Source organism: Tenrec ecaudatus, chromosome 2, assembly GCF_050624435.1.
Source record: "Tenrec ecaudatus isolate mTenEca1 chromosome 2, mTenEca1.hap1, whole genome shotgun sequence".
NCBI classification, from domain to species: domain Eukaryota; kingdom Metazoa; phylum Chordata; class Mammalia; order Afrosoricida; family Tenrecidae; genus Tenrec; species Tenrec ecaudatus.
Genome location: NC_134531.1, coordinates 208994602 through 209010800, shown reverse-complemented (window position 1 = coordinate 209010800; position 16199 = coordinate 208994602). Strand labels below are relative to the sequence as shown.

Sequence of the window (16199 nt, the reverse complement as noted above, 5' to 3'; positions counted from 1 at the left end):
TGTGGATTGCAGGCCAACGTGGAACCACCCCAAGCCGTTGCCTTTGAGTTGATCGCAGCCCAAGGCAGCCCCGCGTGTGTCCGAGTAAACTGTATACCACAGGTTCTCGGGCTGATTTTGTCAAGTGGACTGGCAGACCTTTCTCCCGAGGTGACGCTGGGTGACCTGAACCTCCGAACTTTCTGGTGAGCAGCCAAGGAAGTTCGCCATCTAGACCACCCAGGGACTCCGTGGCCTGCCACAAAGGCAGCCCCAGAGCTCAAGACAGTCTGAGTCAGCGGAAAGATTCCTTGAAGGTTCTTTCCGGGTGGCTAAGCCCCACTTGATGTAGTGCTCTCCGGTGTGTGTGCCTTACCCTCAGCGCTCCTCCCACCAGTCTTCCTCAAACTGCTGAGCAGGAAGGGGCCTGCTTCCCAGAAGGACCAAGAGGTGACATGCGCACCACCTAGGGGATCTGGGCCGGATTGAAAGCGCGCATGCGCACACGCACACAGCTGTCTGTGTGACCACCCCATGTGCGTCCTCAGAGTAGGGCAGCGCTCCGTGGGAGGGAGTGTGTGGCCCTTTCTTCTTTTGGGGCTTATTTCCACTCGCCCCCCCCCCCCCACACACCTGTTCAAAAACACCGCTGTCGGGCCCGCGGCTATGCAGTGAAAGCAGTCAGCCATCCACAGAGTTCACATTGCAAAGTCTCTCTAGGCGCCTGTCGTGCTCTGAGATCACCAGGCCTTTCTTCCAGGGCGCCGCAGGATACACTCCAACTTGCAACCTTTGGCGACGCTCAGGAGGCACCTCTGGGTCATCATGCAGCTGCCCTTCCGGTGGGAGGCCTCCTCTGGATATGATCAAGGGGTGCCTTTTCAGAGCACAGCCAACCACAGGCCGGTCGGGTTGGGGAGTGAGCATGTCCGATGGAGCGTGCTCAAGGAGTGCTACGAACGTGTCCTCCATGACCCCCGCGCCCCCCGCCACCTTCCTCAGACACGCCCGGTGTCCCATAGAATAAGCCACACCAACACCCAAACTGACCAGCACAAACGAGAGCTGTACCCTTAGTATGTTTATTAAGCAGAGAGAGTATGGGAAAGAACAATGTGCTTTAGAGCGAGCACATGCACACACGCACCAGGGTGAGGGGAGTGGGGAAAGCAGAGCTGCAGCCCCCTTAAGAAAGCAAACCTCCAGCAGATAAGATAATCCTCCAAAGAGGGCTCGGGGACCCTAGAAAGAAGGCCCCCGTCTTTGCTCTTGTGTCTTCTCAGAGCATTTATGGAGAGGAAGCGAGCTCAGTTGAAGAATACTTAAAATATTCTCTCAGAGGGAAGAAGCAGCTCTTCACCAGGGTGGCGGGCGCCTGGGCAGGGGCCCTGGCCTTGGCCCTGGCCCTGGACTTGTCCTGAACCAGCAGGGACAGCTCCTCCTCAGCAGTCAGTGCCGAGTGCTTGCTGCAAGGAGGAGAAAGAAGGCCGCTTGTCACAGAGCTGGTGTGTGTGTGTGTGTCTGTGTAGAGAGAGAATGGCTGGGCTTAGTGGTGGGAGGGGGGCCAGGCTGTTGAGAATGATCTGGAACTTCCAAAGACCCCGCTGTGCTTTTAGACCTGTCTATGAAATTATATGGAATACCCATCTATCTTGAGCCTCACAGGGTAAGGGAGCAGCCAGGCTACCTGTGTGGAGAAAGAGAGAGAGAGAGAGGGCCCCCAGGCAGCTCTGTGATGTGTATTTAGTCTGGCCTTTGGTACATGACGCTGGGAAGTATGACTGAGCCCTGAAGGTGTCGGAAACATGGGGAGAAGGTCCAAGTGGAAAGGGTCCTCATGACCTTGAGTGTATAGCCCTGAGTCTGCTCAGGGACCACCTTGTCCCAAAAGAGCCCCGTCTCCTGACTTCTGCTCCTGTGGTGGAACTCCATGCTGCCTCCACAGCACCCTACGCATTCCAGAAAGGGCATCGTGGGTGCAGCCATACCTCTTCACAGCTGGGATGTTGCTCCACACACGTACAGCGTTCTGGATGACTCGGCCGCAGACCTCCTGGATGGTCACGGGCTCCATCTGAGAAACATGGTGTGGATGAGGCTGGCTGGACATCACGCGGCCCCTCCCCACGGCCCCACTGGACCCCTGGAATCCAGTTAACAGACCCTCTCGGCTGACGCTATCCCATCCCTAACTGACACTTCTTACATCTCCGCTTTCCCTCCCGGAAGTCACCTTCTGAGAAAAGTCCAATGCCTCATTTAAAGCCTATGAGGCTGGGCTTTCCATCCCCACTGCCCAGGGCAGTGCTCCCACAGGGAAAAGTAAGCCTGGGTCTTCCAGACTCAAACCAGGTGCTTTGTTCCAGGGAGGAGAGGCTCAGTGGGCAGAGGGGGTTTTTCTGAAGTGCAAATGCTTGCCAGGCACAAAGAGGCTGCCTGCCTGGAGAACCCCAACTCCAACTTCCTCCCTCTAGGACAAGGGAGAACCGCCTCTGTAAAGGTTTCTTAGACTAACTATGGGAATAGAAAGCCTCTGCTTTCACCCAAAGAGCGGCTGGTGGTTTCAAACTGCTGACCCCGTGGTTACCAGCACGACACATCACCCACTAGGCCATGAGAACTTCCAGAATGCTGGAATCAGTTACTCTCAAAGCCACTAGAAAGAAAGGGGAAGAGGCAGAGGGTAGCTCTCAAGTGGATGCCTGACTCACATGACCCTCGAGGACAGGGTAGAACTGTCCCTGTGGGTTTCCGAGGCTGGAACGGGAGTAGAAAGCCTCACCTTGCTCCTAAGGATAGCTCTATCTTTACTGAGACTGCTACATTGACATCCCTGTGTGTGTTCTGAACCCTGAATAAGACAGTCTGCCACCCCAGACTTGGGGAGCCAGCAGAGAAGGGCCCATGTAGAGTCCCACCACCAGACACACCAGCCCCCTCCTTAACCCAGGCCCCTTGCTAAATCCACCCCAAACCACATGCACGGCCATCAAGTCAGTTCAGACTCAGTGACCCAGGACAGGCTTGCTGGTATGGTGAGCCTCTGTGGGTGCAGAAGCCCCCATCTCTCTCATGGGGTGGCTGGTGGGTTTGCACGGCTGACCTTGTGGAGGCAGGCCAAGGCAGAGGAAACCTGGCATGGGCCATCAAGTCAGTGGAGGCCAAAGAGACATGACATTTCTATCCCCGACCCCCATGCCCCACCCCACCCCCCACCATTGGTGAGTAGAGGATCCACGTGGGGAAAGTAGGGAGTCTCTCTATTTGCCCACTTCTGGTGTGGGATGGGCTGATATTGACCTATCCTACTGCTGGGCAGAGCAGCCCAAGCCCAGCATGGGTGCTGTCCACTCCATTTGCCAGTGACTGCAGCCCGGGCTTGGAGCTGTGCCCTCTGATGGGGCCACCACGCCAGCTCGAGTTTTCTGTTATGCTGCGCAATTTACAAACCGAATCCCAGGTGCTGTTTGTTACCTGGCATTACTAGAGCATTTAATTTTTTTTAAAAGTGCAGCTTGTCTGATGAAAGAAACAACCGTAGATGCAGAGGAAAGGGAAAGGCTCGTGAGGTGGTTTTGCTCAACTTGATGAAAATGATTTTTGGCAACTTGAACTAAGTGGATGGTATTCTAGGGAAATATAGCTTTACCAAAATTGACCCCAGAGAAGAGGCTGCATTCATTTCCACAGGAGGACACCTCCTCTTCTAAACAACCACCTGGCCAGAGAGCTTTGCAGGAGAAGGCTGACATGCGTGCAGGGACCAAGGACCCGACATACCCACCCCTTCCACAATGTCCCTAAATGGAATATTGTTCAAAAGGATTGGGCGATATCTGAAGAGAATGATGTCTGACTAAGCCAGGTTCTTTCCCCAGGGCTACAAGGATGATTGATTACGAGGAAATCTCTTAGTATATGTTATCAGTATATTTTAAAGAGTTTTCTGACTATATCCATAGATGTTGAAAAGGATGCTTGACAAACCCCAACAGCTGCTATTGACAGAAATGCAGAGATAATGAAAATCAGCAGAAACTTCCTCAACACCATGAACTATGTCGAAACCACTCGGGACATTCCCATGTAGCCCGGCGGAACAAGGCAGGCATGTCCCCGGCACCCGTATCAGACAAGGGAAAGTTACGGGAGGGATAGCGTTAGGAGTAAAATCTGCCCTGTTTGCAGATGATAAGAGCAAGTCCCTGGAAAGTCTGACTGAATGAGAGACCTGTACTCGAGGGCACTCTGGGGAACCCTGATACGATGTCGGAATCAAATCCAGGGAGGGAAATCACCGTTTCACAAAGACAAATTGCTCACAGGTGACAAAACAGAAGCCCCATTTGCCATCGCCATGGGAGGGGAAACAGAAAGGTAAGCAGGTTGGGAATAAACTTCATCAGATAAAGGGAATTTACAACCTGCTCCGGGGGCGGGGCAGAGGGAAACCTGCTTCCTTGTTCTCTCCTGGTGGGACTGTGAACGGGGAAACCCTCTTGCCAGAGAGTGCCAGCTTGGCAATCTGACAATTACAAGGACATTTCTCCTTTCCCTTAGGCACTGGACTTCTGTCGTCCATACTACAGTTAATCCGCACACACGTGTCTTCATGGCAGTCTGTTTGTAAGAGCAAAGGCCCAATTTCCCACCAGTTGGGAACAGATTGGATACGTTATTAATATCCGTGCACAAGACAACTGCATAAAATAAAATGAATAATACACTCAGGCGTGCACACACACAAAGCAACGAAGGAGCAAGGTGCTTGTTGCAGCAGTGGGAGGCGTTCCAAGGTCATTGGTAAATGGGAGGTGGGGGTGGGGAAGCAAGGGGCCGAATGCTGCGTACACTGGGATCTGTACGAAGAAACTTGGCAAGGTAGCCAGGACAGACAGAAGCAGGTGCAGGGGAACCAGGTGCATGGGGGCCAGGGAAGGGCAGAGACGCTTACTGTAAACTGCTACACATCTGTTAAACTTGTGGATGTGGCGGGGCACGTGAGGAGGGAACATCAGTCTGAGATAGGACTATCCCATGTCAGGGGCTTGGGGTCAGACAGGGACCGGGGCCCAAGCTGGCCCTGGATGGAATGGTTGACAGAGTCCCTAAGAGGCTGCACTGATTACCGGACTCATACGCTGAGAGCAAACACCAGGCTGGGATGCCCCAGTGTGTGTGCATGCCTGTGTGCACGTGTGTACACATAAGCATGTGAGCATGTGTGTACAGGAGTGTAAGAATGTGAATGTGCAAGTAAGTATGACTGTGAACTGTGTGGTATGTGTGTGGTGTGAGTGTGTGCATGTGCATGTGTAAGAGCATAAGTACGTGACTGTATTGTGTGCATGGTGCGCACATATGTGTGAATGCACATGTGTCCTGGGTGTGTGTATCAATGTGTGATATGTGTCTAAGAGTGTATATGCATGTGTGCTATGCACACATGCATACGTGGGAAGGACTGAGGAAGGAGGTCATATGCAGAGGGCACAATATGGGGTGGGACCCAGCTGGTCGTGTCTCAGCTCCTGGGCCCAAGTGTCCCATGGTGGAGAGTGGGATCAGAGGGGCCCTGTCTAGCTGTGCCCCCAAGAAGACTCCCCTGCACCCACCTCCAGGAAGCGAACAGCCACCTTCTGGTCATCTGCCTTCAGCACCAGGTTGTCCACGAACATCCAGAAGAAGGGCTGCCCGCGGGCCTGGTCCTGTGCGTACTGCAGCAAACGGTGGAACTGGAATAGGTACCACCCTGTAGATGGAGGCCCATGTCAAGGGTGGCCAGGCCGCCTGGGGCAGGGGGATGCGGGGGACGGGGGCGGGGCGAGGGGGTGATGACCGGCTCACAATGTAGGTTCGTGGAGAATGTGCTGACCAGCCTCATCCAGTTTGGAACTTTTGATACATGCAATTATCACAGGCAAACTATTCCTCAATCCAGTTATTATTCAACCTCTCGACGGGGCCAGAGGTGGTGCGGAAGAGGGCAGGTGGGAGAAGAGGGGGCAGGGCAGGACAAGAGTGCCAGGGTAACAAGCCGAGTGGGATATGTTTCTCACCAGGAGGCCGCTCAGTGGTATGTCCAAGAGGAGGCGTCGAGCCATACACGAGGTTGAAAGGACCCCACTCTTCCACCTGTAAGACACGGGCCACAAGAAGGCTGTGGACGGCTGTGGCCTGCACATGAGGCTCACGAGCAGAGCATACATCCCTCCCAGAGAACAGACCTCACTGGACAAGGGCACAGCTTGCTCTGCTCACAGAACTGTGTCACCGAGAACCCTACAGGGCAGTCCTGCCAGGGGCATTGCCATACTCATTAACTGGGGTTGGGCCATGGCCAGCTGGGAGGCCGGTCCTCTGAGAAATGTCTGAGGACACCCCTGTGCAGGTGAACTCCTGGGACAGCCAGGGCTCTAGAGAATTTGGTGCGTCGTGTCTGCTGTGTGGTTTGTCCTGTGCAATATTGTCTGCCTGCTGTATGTGCTGTGTGTGTTTTCTGAGGAAAAGAAAGAGACCTGCCCAGCAGCTAGGGGCTGGGATCTAACAGCTGGGCCGTTTTCGCCCAGCTGAACAGAAGCAATTCCCCAGCTAGTCGGTGACCACGTCCATGATCATAGAGAAAGAAGACTCCACCACTCCCTCATCACATCTGAAGATCGACTCCACCCCTTCCTGACAGTATTCAATCCAGAACAGACCACTTGGGCCCTCGCCCAGGCCACTCGCACAACCCACAAGAGCCTTCCAGAGACCTGGAGTAGTTCTTGGGCCGGCAAGCTGATAAACTAAGGGGAGGTTTGTGCACCCTGTGACCCCAGGCACTGAGGAAAGAAAGGTACTACAGGTAGGGGGTCTGGAAGGGAGGGAGAAGGGAGAGTGGCTGGTGGGTCCAAGACACACGCAGCCCTGTATGTGCAGCAGCTGCTGCTGTGCACGGACACCCCGCTGGTGCAGGCCAAGTGCATTAGTCCCTGCTGGATGGAAAGGAAGAAGGGATCCAATGTCGCAAAGGGCGCCTCCGGTTCTTCCAGCCAACTCCTACCCGCCCCACCCGCCCTGGCCCACAGTCCCACCAACACAGGAGCTCATCTGTAGACCATAGAGGCAGTGCAGGTGAGAGCCCAGTCTTGAGAGAGAGAGAGTGCTGGGTCCTGGCCCAGGTGGGCCCTCTCTAGCCTCGGAGGTGTGGTGGGATGGTGTCGCCATCAGCAGCATCATGTACCATCCTTTTCCCAGGGTTTGGTGATAAGAGGGTCAGGTTCTTTGGGGCAGTTCTGGAAACTAGCTGGCTTCTCATGGTGGAAACAGCTCATGGCGGTGTGAGCAGGGGTTCTGGGAGGCGCTGCTGTGTCTAAGAAATGGCTTCTGAGACGACTGGTTTTCACAGCTGTGCTTAGATGAGAGTCTGCTGAGGCCTTCAAGTGGCTGCCCGGTCCCCGCCGTGGATGTCCTACCCTTCAAGGGAGCGAGCCCACAAGCGGAGGCCAGAATGGCCTGTGGGGTGGGGTGGGGAGAGGGTGGGGACTAGGGCAAGACACACACACACCCACCACCACAAGGATGAATCTCAAGGCTGTGGGGCCTGGGTACTAGAGTGTGTGGGATTCACTTTCCCATGTAGGTAGGCCTCGTTCTAGGCACAGGGCTCACATGCAGACAGAGCTGACTTGGTCACCTGAGATAGGGGGTGGGGGAGCTCCCTGGTGGTGGGTGGACCCTCTCCCTGGGCCTTCTTCCAGGATGTTGCTCCATTCCCACGGCTATGCGTCCTCTCCCCAACCACCCCAGCCCCCTGTTCCCCAACTTTACTGCTCCTCTAGGCCTCGGGCTCTCCTGATCCTTCTGATTCCACCCTCAAAATCCCTACACTCCTGCTCTCCTGGCCCATGTGTTCCCCCAAGTGCCTTGTACGGCCCTGGTGGTGGTTCCCCAGCCCCTGCCTGTGGTCATTTGGGTCTCACAAGCTCTGCTGCCTCGTCCTCCTTCCCCAGGGCCCAGGGGCTCTCCTATTCTACCAGTCTCCGGGCAGGGACAGGTACAAGACAGGACCTTCCTGGTCCCGGAGCTGCCTTGGGAAGGCCTTCTGCCTTCTGCCTGCTGGCCCTGCGAGACGGCAAGCCCCTCTCCACTCACAGCCGAGGGCTCCCTGTCAGGATGGGTGCTGGTGAGCCCCTCGGGATCTTTCATTGAGATCCCTGATGGGGAGCGGAAAGTGTGAGCCCTCAGTACACGTCTGGGACCGCAGCTGAGCAGACAGATCATTCAGGTTGTAATGGACTCATGGTCATCGTGTGTGTGGTGGGACTCAGAGGTCAAGGTGCTGGATAGGGTGTCTGCCCAGCAATCACCTGCTGTGGGCTTGGACAACATGGGGACCACAAGAGCGTGTGCCCTTGGTGACCACCCAGTTCCAGGCTCTGGCTGTTCCCTGGGGCACCCATTCTCCGGACTCTCTGTCCCTTCCCCTTCTTTCCCCATGTCACCCAGTGAATCTCGCCCACCCTGCTTCCTCCCGATGCCTGACCCAGCGTGGCAACACTCACATCCCTCCTCACAACGTTGGAGACATCATCCAGGTACTTCAGGTAACTGTGGTCCGAGCCTCCTTCCAAAAAGCCCAGGCTCACAAGCTCTGGATGGGGGGTGGGGGTGGGGAGGGGGAGACAAGGACAGAGAGGCTAATGTTAGTGGTGGAAGCTTGTCAACAGACTGGGAACGCCCAAGGGATTCCGGTGCCTGGTCTGTACACATGGGGTCCTCCTTGCACAGGAATCGGCTCTGTGATGACCAACAGCAACAACAAACACAACAACCTACTACCAAACAAACGGGCAGACCCAGCACAGAGCGGTCAGCTGGGCCTCACCGTGGGAGCGCTCCCTGACTCATTTCCTAGACACTCAGTTGTATGCTCACGGATTCCTACTATTCTGCTGGGCCCAGAGGAACAGGTGAGTGTGGTGGGTTGATTTTGGTGCCCTCAGGAGATGTCTGGAAAACACAGGGTGAAGAGAGATGCTGAGATGAAAGTGAGGCTCTACAAGCCAAGGAGCTGGCAGCAGCAGGCAGCAGCGGGCAGGCGAGGCCTGCAGGCGGCCCTCCCTCAGAGCCTCGGACGGATCAACCTCTCCGACCCAGGAGCTGCAGCTGCTTTCCGTCACCTCCTTTGTGGGAATCTGCTGTAGCCACTCCGAGACACTTATACCATAGGACCCTCGAGGTCCCGGTAACTGGAGGTTCATGCAGGGTGTCCAGGAAGGGCTGTGGGGCCCAGCCTGGCAGTTGGCTTATTGGCACCAGGAGCTCCAGGTGGAGAAAGAGGGCCTGGAGAGGGAGGGGTATGATCTCTGGCTGCCAGTTGGGTTGGGATCAGGCCTGTGTTCCCAGCCCACTTGCCTCACTCCCAGTACCCACTGCCATTGGGTCTATTCTCATTCATAGTGACGGTGTATAGGGTCTCCAAGATGGTAAACCATTCCTGGAGCAGACAGCCTCATCTTTCCCCCTCAGCAGTGCTGGTGGCTTTGAACTGCTGAAAGCCCAATGCCTACCCGGCATTGCCACTGGGGTCCCTGTGCATGACCCTCCTGCATGCACTCTCTGTAAACACTTCACTCCTGGGGAAGCGGTGGCTGCTAGCAGAAAGACTGGCGGTGGTTGAAAACCACGCAGCTACTCAGCAGGAAAAAGGCTTGGTGCTCCGCTCCCATAAGGATGACAGCCTAGAAAATGCTAAGGAGCAGTTCTGCTCTGTCCCAAGGGCCCCTCCCGATGGCCTTACCTAACAATAATGACTCCCGAGGGCTGTGCACTGGGAGCAGTTGGTCACAACACGAGGACCATTCCCGCGATGTCACCTCTCTGTGTGATGGCTGGATGGCAGGACCAGGTGTGCCTCAGACCTCTCTAGTCTTGCTCCTACCATTCATTCTCTTGCCCCCCCCTACTCCAAAGTCGGATGGTGACATCCCCTCTGCTCCTCACAGCCCAGCCTCCCCAGAACACTCCAGCCTGCCAACCTCGGCAGCCACATAAATTTCTGATTTCGAATTTCACTGTTACAAAGGTACTTGTGGCCACTCTGTTTCCGCAGGGGCAGCCTCACCCTGCCAGCTCAGGAAACAGGGACACCATGTCTCCTTCCTCTGAGCCCTCGGGCCCAGACCCACCTCCAGGACACCCCCGAGCTCACCTTTCTGGATGTTCCCGAAAAGGGACAGCACCCGGACTGGCTCTCTCTTCCAAGCAGGCACTGTCTTATACATTTCCAAAGGACTCTCCTGTTTTTTAAAGGAAAACAACAACAACAACAAAGAGGACATTTTGCCAACTCCTTGGTTACAATGAAAAATTTAGGAATGAGAAGAAGGTGCCCCTTGGATGAGCTGAGACCCTCCTTAAAAGTACAGCCACCCCCTGAAGGCTGGCTAAGCCCACTCCTAGGCTGGTTCTAATAGAAATGTGGCAGAGGAAGGAAGAGCGGGGGTGAGGGGGCTATTTTCTGATTTTGAGGGAAGATAATATAACTCCCAGAAGAAACTTACATAGTCATCCTTAAGTTCTAAGGCTTAAATCTGCAAAGTTCCTAATACACTCCCATAGGAGGCTCCTTCTTCACCCAATTTGCCTTCCAGACACCAGCTTCCCACCTTCAGGGTGGGCCAGACACCTTTAGGGGATTACAAACAGGGTCCTGAGACTCCTGGCACCTCCCAAAGATGCCTATTCTCCCACCAAGGACTCTAGAGGAACCCACTGCACAGTTCCTGCTACAGTGACCTGTGCACATCATGGGCCAGCACCCTGACCTCAGCCACAAAGAACCGCCCTGACAAGAGCCCCAGCCTCAGGAACTGGCCAGTGGAGTATTACCCGGTTCTCCCAGAACTCCACTCTAGGACCCAGGTGCCTCAGGCAGCACCAGGGTGAGCTCACACCTACAGAGACTTCATCCTGGACTGAGGGCAGTTGGTCACAGACTGGGGACCATCCCCAGTGGATGTCACCCCTGTGTCTAGCCTGGGTGAGAGACCAGGTGTTTATCAAACCCACGTGTGGACGGCTCCTGAAAAAGAAGGTCCTGGTGACTAGAACCGACATGAAGCCTAAGCAGGGGCACTTGCCAAGTGAGGGGCTCACAAGAGACCCCAGGTCACCAGTGACAGGTAGGGGTGGGGTGGAGAGGATGCCTGGATACAGGAAAAGAGGGGAGGCAGCCTGGGTGCTTGGGAAGGGTAGGTAGCCTGGGCTGTAGGGGCGATGGAGGAGGTGGACTTGGGTAGAGCCCCACGCGGCACTGCACTGGGTTAACACAGGGTGTGCAGGTACAGTGTTGGCGACTGGGCGGACCCTTTGGAGAAGGAAAGAGGGGGGAACTCAAAGCCAGGAGCAGCTCCCCTGCTGGAGCAACATGGGCTGTGCTGGGCTGAACAATGTTTCCTGGTAGTTCAAGGTCGTTCAATGGTCTCGGGAAGTCACAATCCCCCTGGGACTCTCAAGCACAGGGTGTCCTGCCGCCTCAGGTGCTTTCGGCCCTCGGTGGACCTGGGTGGGCGACTCTGTGAGGAATATGCTTTGCTTTTGGGAAAGCCCCTGGAAGAGTCGCACCCTTGCCAGGTTTGAACACATTCTGTTAGGGTACTAGAGCTGCCGGGGCAATGCCAGGTGGCTGACTAGGGCAGACGTGTGTTGTCTCACAATCCTGGTGGCTGGGAGTCTGAAGTCAGGGTGTCGGCCGAGTGGACTCCGCTGCAGATCCAGGCCCCTCCTGGAGCCCCTCAGCGTGAACCTTCGTCTCCCCCTCCAAACTCTGCCTCCGTCTTTACATCCCTGTCGCTCGGCATCCCTGTGTCTCAACGCCCCTCTCCTTTCTCTTAGATGCCCATCATTGGACTTGGGGTCCGCTCTACCTCCAGGATGGTTTCACCCAAGGCCCTCGACTGGATCACATCTGCCAAGGCCCTCCTTCTAAGCAAGGACAATCTCACAGACGCTGGTGAGGATGTAGACTGATCATTTGGGGAGACACAATTCACCTCACCCCCTTGCACTTGGTGGGCCCACTGCTCCTGCTTAGCTCCCAGGCTCTTGCGTTTGACCACAGGATGCCCCATATCTGTGCTGCTGCCCTGAGTGAGCCAGGAGGTACTGGCGCTGCCCCGCTGCCTGACTCCCTTCAGACAAGCTTCTATCCGCTGGCTGTGGGGACAAGCAGGACTCTCTACTTGTCTCTGCTGGGCTCGCTCTCCCACCTGCCAGCAGTCACTCATTCCCAAGCCTGTCACAAATGCAAGAGCCACACCAAAGTCATTGTCAGAAACACCACAGGGCGACTTTGGTTACCAGAATTGGGACGCGGAAAAGTGCATCGACTTAAAGGCCTCTGACCCCACCACGTGTCAAAGCAGCGTGCGTCCTGCCCCTAGTAACAGAGACTGTGTCCCTGGTGATGGAGAGGGCTGAGTGCTTAGCCACCCAGCTTAAAGCTTAGCCACCCATCTTTGGACCCATCCAGAGGGGTCGGTCGTGGTGGAAAGACCTGCTGATGCACTGCTGGAAAGCCAGCCACGGAAAACCCCAGGGCCCGTCGTTTTTCTGTGACCCACAAGAGGCCACCACGAGGTGACCGGATGGCCACTGGCTATTAGTTTGGAACCAGAAGGACAAGCCTTCAAGACGTGCTGTGCTTGTAGGGTTCGTCGCTGTGGGGTCAGCCCACACTCACGAGTGGCTGAAGCACATTCAGCCCAGCTACCCCTGCGCCATCCTCCCCGGTCAGTTACCCATCAGGCGACTCTGCTCCACACGTTTCCATTGGCTGGCTCTTGGAAGTAGATCCCAGGCATTTCTGCCTAGTCTCTTCAGCTCTGCTCATGCTGCCATAAGTCCCCGCTCCATCCCAGGCCTTACCGTCTCCTGGTCGTATAAGGCCTTCACGCGATCCCGCCATTTTCTCCTTCGGTTCAGCAGCCCGTTGTTTGGGAAAGGCAGGCACAGGAAACACACCCAGTTACTCATGGTCTGCACTTTCTCCGAGGTCCCGGGGCTGACCAGCGTATCCACACACTCAAAGCAGTAGCAGCTACAGTCAAACAGAAAGCCACAGTCGTTGAAATGGGGTTTCTTTGGTCCCCAGCAAAACGTCAAGGCCCCTCCTTGCTTTTGAGTGAACAACAACAAAATCACACTCGGAGCTCCTTCAGATAGAAAAAGGTGCCCCCGTCCCACTGCCTGCCCCCATGTGTTGAGAAGGGACAGTGAGTGTGGATAAGGAGGGACCTGCTTACAGCTACAGGAGCCAAGAGACGGGGTGGACAGAGATGGAAGCGATGGGCAGTGGCAGGTTTCAAACATGAAGAGCCATGAAATGCTGAGGCCTTCAAAGATAACGTAAGGACTCACAGTAAAACCAAATGCAGGTGCACCAGCTAGGGGACAGGATGCTGGGAGTGGGAGAGTCATAAACACAAGAATGATGTAGAAAATCCAGACAGAGAGAGGGGCAGGTACTAAGTTGCAGGCACCACGGATGGTGATCAAGCTGGTGTGCAGTGACTGCAGGATGCCCACACCTTCTTGCCTGTTTCCTGGCTCTGAGATGTCCCATGCATAGCTCCATACTAACAAAAGAGCAGCTATGTCTTAGCAATAATAAAAAAGGGGGGGGGGAACCCACCAATGCAAACCTTTTGCACCTCCCCTCCCCTATATCCAGGCTGTATGGTCAATAAAGTCTTTGAGGTGGAAGCTGACTACTTGGAAAGAATTTATTCTTTGGGGGGAAATTCCTACACCCCGAGCTCCATCACCAATGATCTCGACTTGTAGGCAGTGGTTTCTTTGCTCTGTCCCAGGGGTGGCCCCTTGGTGTGGGTGCCCCAAGCCTCACCGGGTGCAGTCAGGGCTTTCACAGATGAGCAGCGTCTCGCCCGAGCAGCAGATGGAGCAGTAGGACTGGTACCCATCATTGTCATACAGGAAGAGGGATTCCAGGAACTTGTTCTGGGCAGAGAGCAGAGGGTGGCTGCCCTTTGTGCTCTTTGCTTGAAGGCCAAAGAGAAACCACTGAACCCCCTTACCTTACAGGAAACACACATGCCTCCCTCAAAGAGGGGGTGTTCTGTGCAGACCTGGAAGCTCCCACAGCAGATGCAGATGTCTAGCGTGAATGTGGAAAGCAAGCAGTGTGCATTACAATGCCATGCGGGGAAAACACACACACACACACAAATTGTTAGTTGCTCTCAAATGAATCCCAACGCACGGCGACCCTGTGTGTGCACAGTAGGGTGTATAAGACGGAGGCCATTGGGAAACAGATCTCCAGGCCTGTTTCCTGAGGTCCGTCTGGAGGGGTCCCAACCACCCACCTTTCAGTTCATGCCTCAATGTTTATCATGTGTACCACCCAGGACCTTACTTAGATGGAACCAAAGATGAATGCACCGAAAGCTACAAACATGCCAAAGACCTCAATACATGGAAGATATACCATGTTCATGGATCAGAAAGCTTTAAAATAGTACGACTACCCACACTGATCTACTGGTCCCTATCAACATTGAAACTAGCCTTTCTGCAGCCATGAAGCTGAGCACAAAACCCACATGGAAATGCAAGGCATCCAGAATGGGCAACTCTATGAGAGAACATGTGCACTGGTGGTTGCCTAGACTGCTGAGCAGAGGAGAGGTCCAAGCGCCCCCAGAAGCACGTCAGAAGGACGGCTTGGTGATCTGGTTCTAAAATATCAACCGCTGAAAACCCCGTGGAGCTCAGCTCTTCTCTGACACGCATGCTGTGCCGGAGTCAGAGCGACTTGAAGGAAACTAATGGGGGAGGTAGAGGGGTGACAAGGGGAGCTAGGGGAGGCAGTGAATGTTAATGCATGGGGTTTCTTTTAGGGGTGATAAATGGATTGCATGCTTCAGTGATGCCACAGAGAGACTTATGAGCAGAATACTTTGGGGTCTTCGGCCTTCTTCCAGGGATAATTGTGTGTCAGTGCTAAAGCCAATCTTCCCATGACCTGGGCACAGGCTACCATGTGACCACTCACCTTCTATGCGTCTCTGCTTAACCCTGACTTCATGGGCAATAAGATCTAGAAAAGAAAATTCAAACACCTTCAGTCTTTGTCCTGGTCTCAATCTAGATGTGGCATGACCAGACGGACCCCTGCCCAGCCTGAGGTTCATCTAAAACCACAAGAGTCATAGGTTCCCAGCCTGCCAGGGAGACCCGAATGACAGGACAGTCTTGAGACCTGGAGCTCTAGACCCCGCTCACTCAGGCAGATTCCACATCCTTTGTGTATGTGTTTGGGGGTGCGGGGGTTTCTGAGAAGGGTGAGACCCACCTCTGTCAAGTTGGGGTGAAGGACATGACGACCCATCGGAGGAGTCCACCGAGATGACGTCCATGGTCTGGTCCTCCAGGTCCAGGACTGGTAAGGGTCAGGGCCGACGTACCATGAAAATGGTGGCCACATGGAACAACCACCAAGCACAGGACACACAAGGAGAAAACGGCCTGTCATCTAATGTCTGGCCCCCCCTGACCCAGCCAAGTACGGGAGGGGGCAGAACAGACAGGCCCCAAAGGGCCACCACCACAGCCTGGCTCCTGCCCCTCTCAACACAGTGGGTATGGGCAGGGTGTGTGTCGAGAGGGGCACACAGGTCCCCTTCCAGGCTTGCCGCCGGTCCCATCACTCACAGCCCACCTAGGCAGTGCTCGTGTCCTCAGAGCCGACACGGGAAGAGTACACAGGCGGGGTCACGTCTATGGTAACCCATGTACAACCGTGGCTGAGGACAACTCAGTGGCAGTCTACCCCATCTTCTGGATCACCCCCTCCCCCATCACGCCAAAGACAAGGCGTCTGTCTAGAAGGGGCTCACAGGTGCCGCAGGATGTCCCCCACTGCTCCTTGTCCAGACCAATGGCTAAATCGGGGCCAGGCCCCCCTTGGGGCTCCAAGCTCATCGTCCTGGCGGAGAACAGGGCCATCACACAGGGACCAGCTTCCTGGGAAGCAGCAAGGGTTACAGACCGCAGGCGGCGAGGCCAGAGGAGGCCCGGGACTTCTCAGGCGGTCTGGTCTGGGACCCTAAGTTCCGCCCAGGTGGGAAGTGCGGGGGCGTTCACGCCAGGAGGCAGGGGCCGCGTTCAGAGTGGAGGTGGAAGCGGGGTGCTGAGGGCTGCGGATGAGGCGC

At 55.4% G+C, this 16199-nt stretch overlaps 1 protein-coding gene across 1 annotated transcript; it reads right to left on the bottom strand.

The window, feature by feature from the left end:
- Positions 1-1267: 1267 nt before the first annotated feature.
- On the bottom strand, positions 1268-15428 carry DNMT3L (DNA methyltransferase 3 like; the record flags this gene model as incomplete). Its single annotated transcript, XM_075542901.1, has 11 exons — positions 1268-1445; positions 1968-2053; positions 5595-5731; positions 6039-6114; positions 8526-8614; positions 10175-10262; positions 12892-13063; positions 13871-13983; positions 14061-14140; positions 15041-15085; positions 15341-15428. Coding segments are annotated over 11 exons (1152 nt in total), but the record flags the coding sequence as incomplete, so codon positions are not given.
- Positions 15429-16199: the final 771 nt, after the last annotated feature.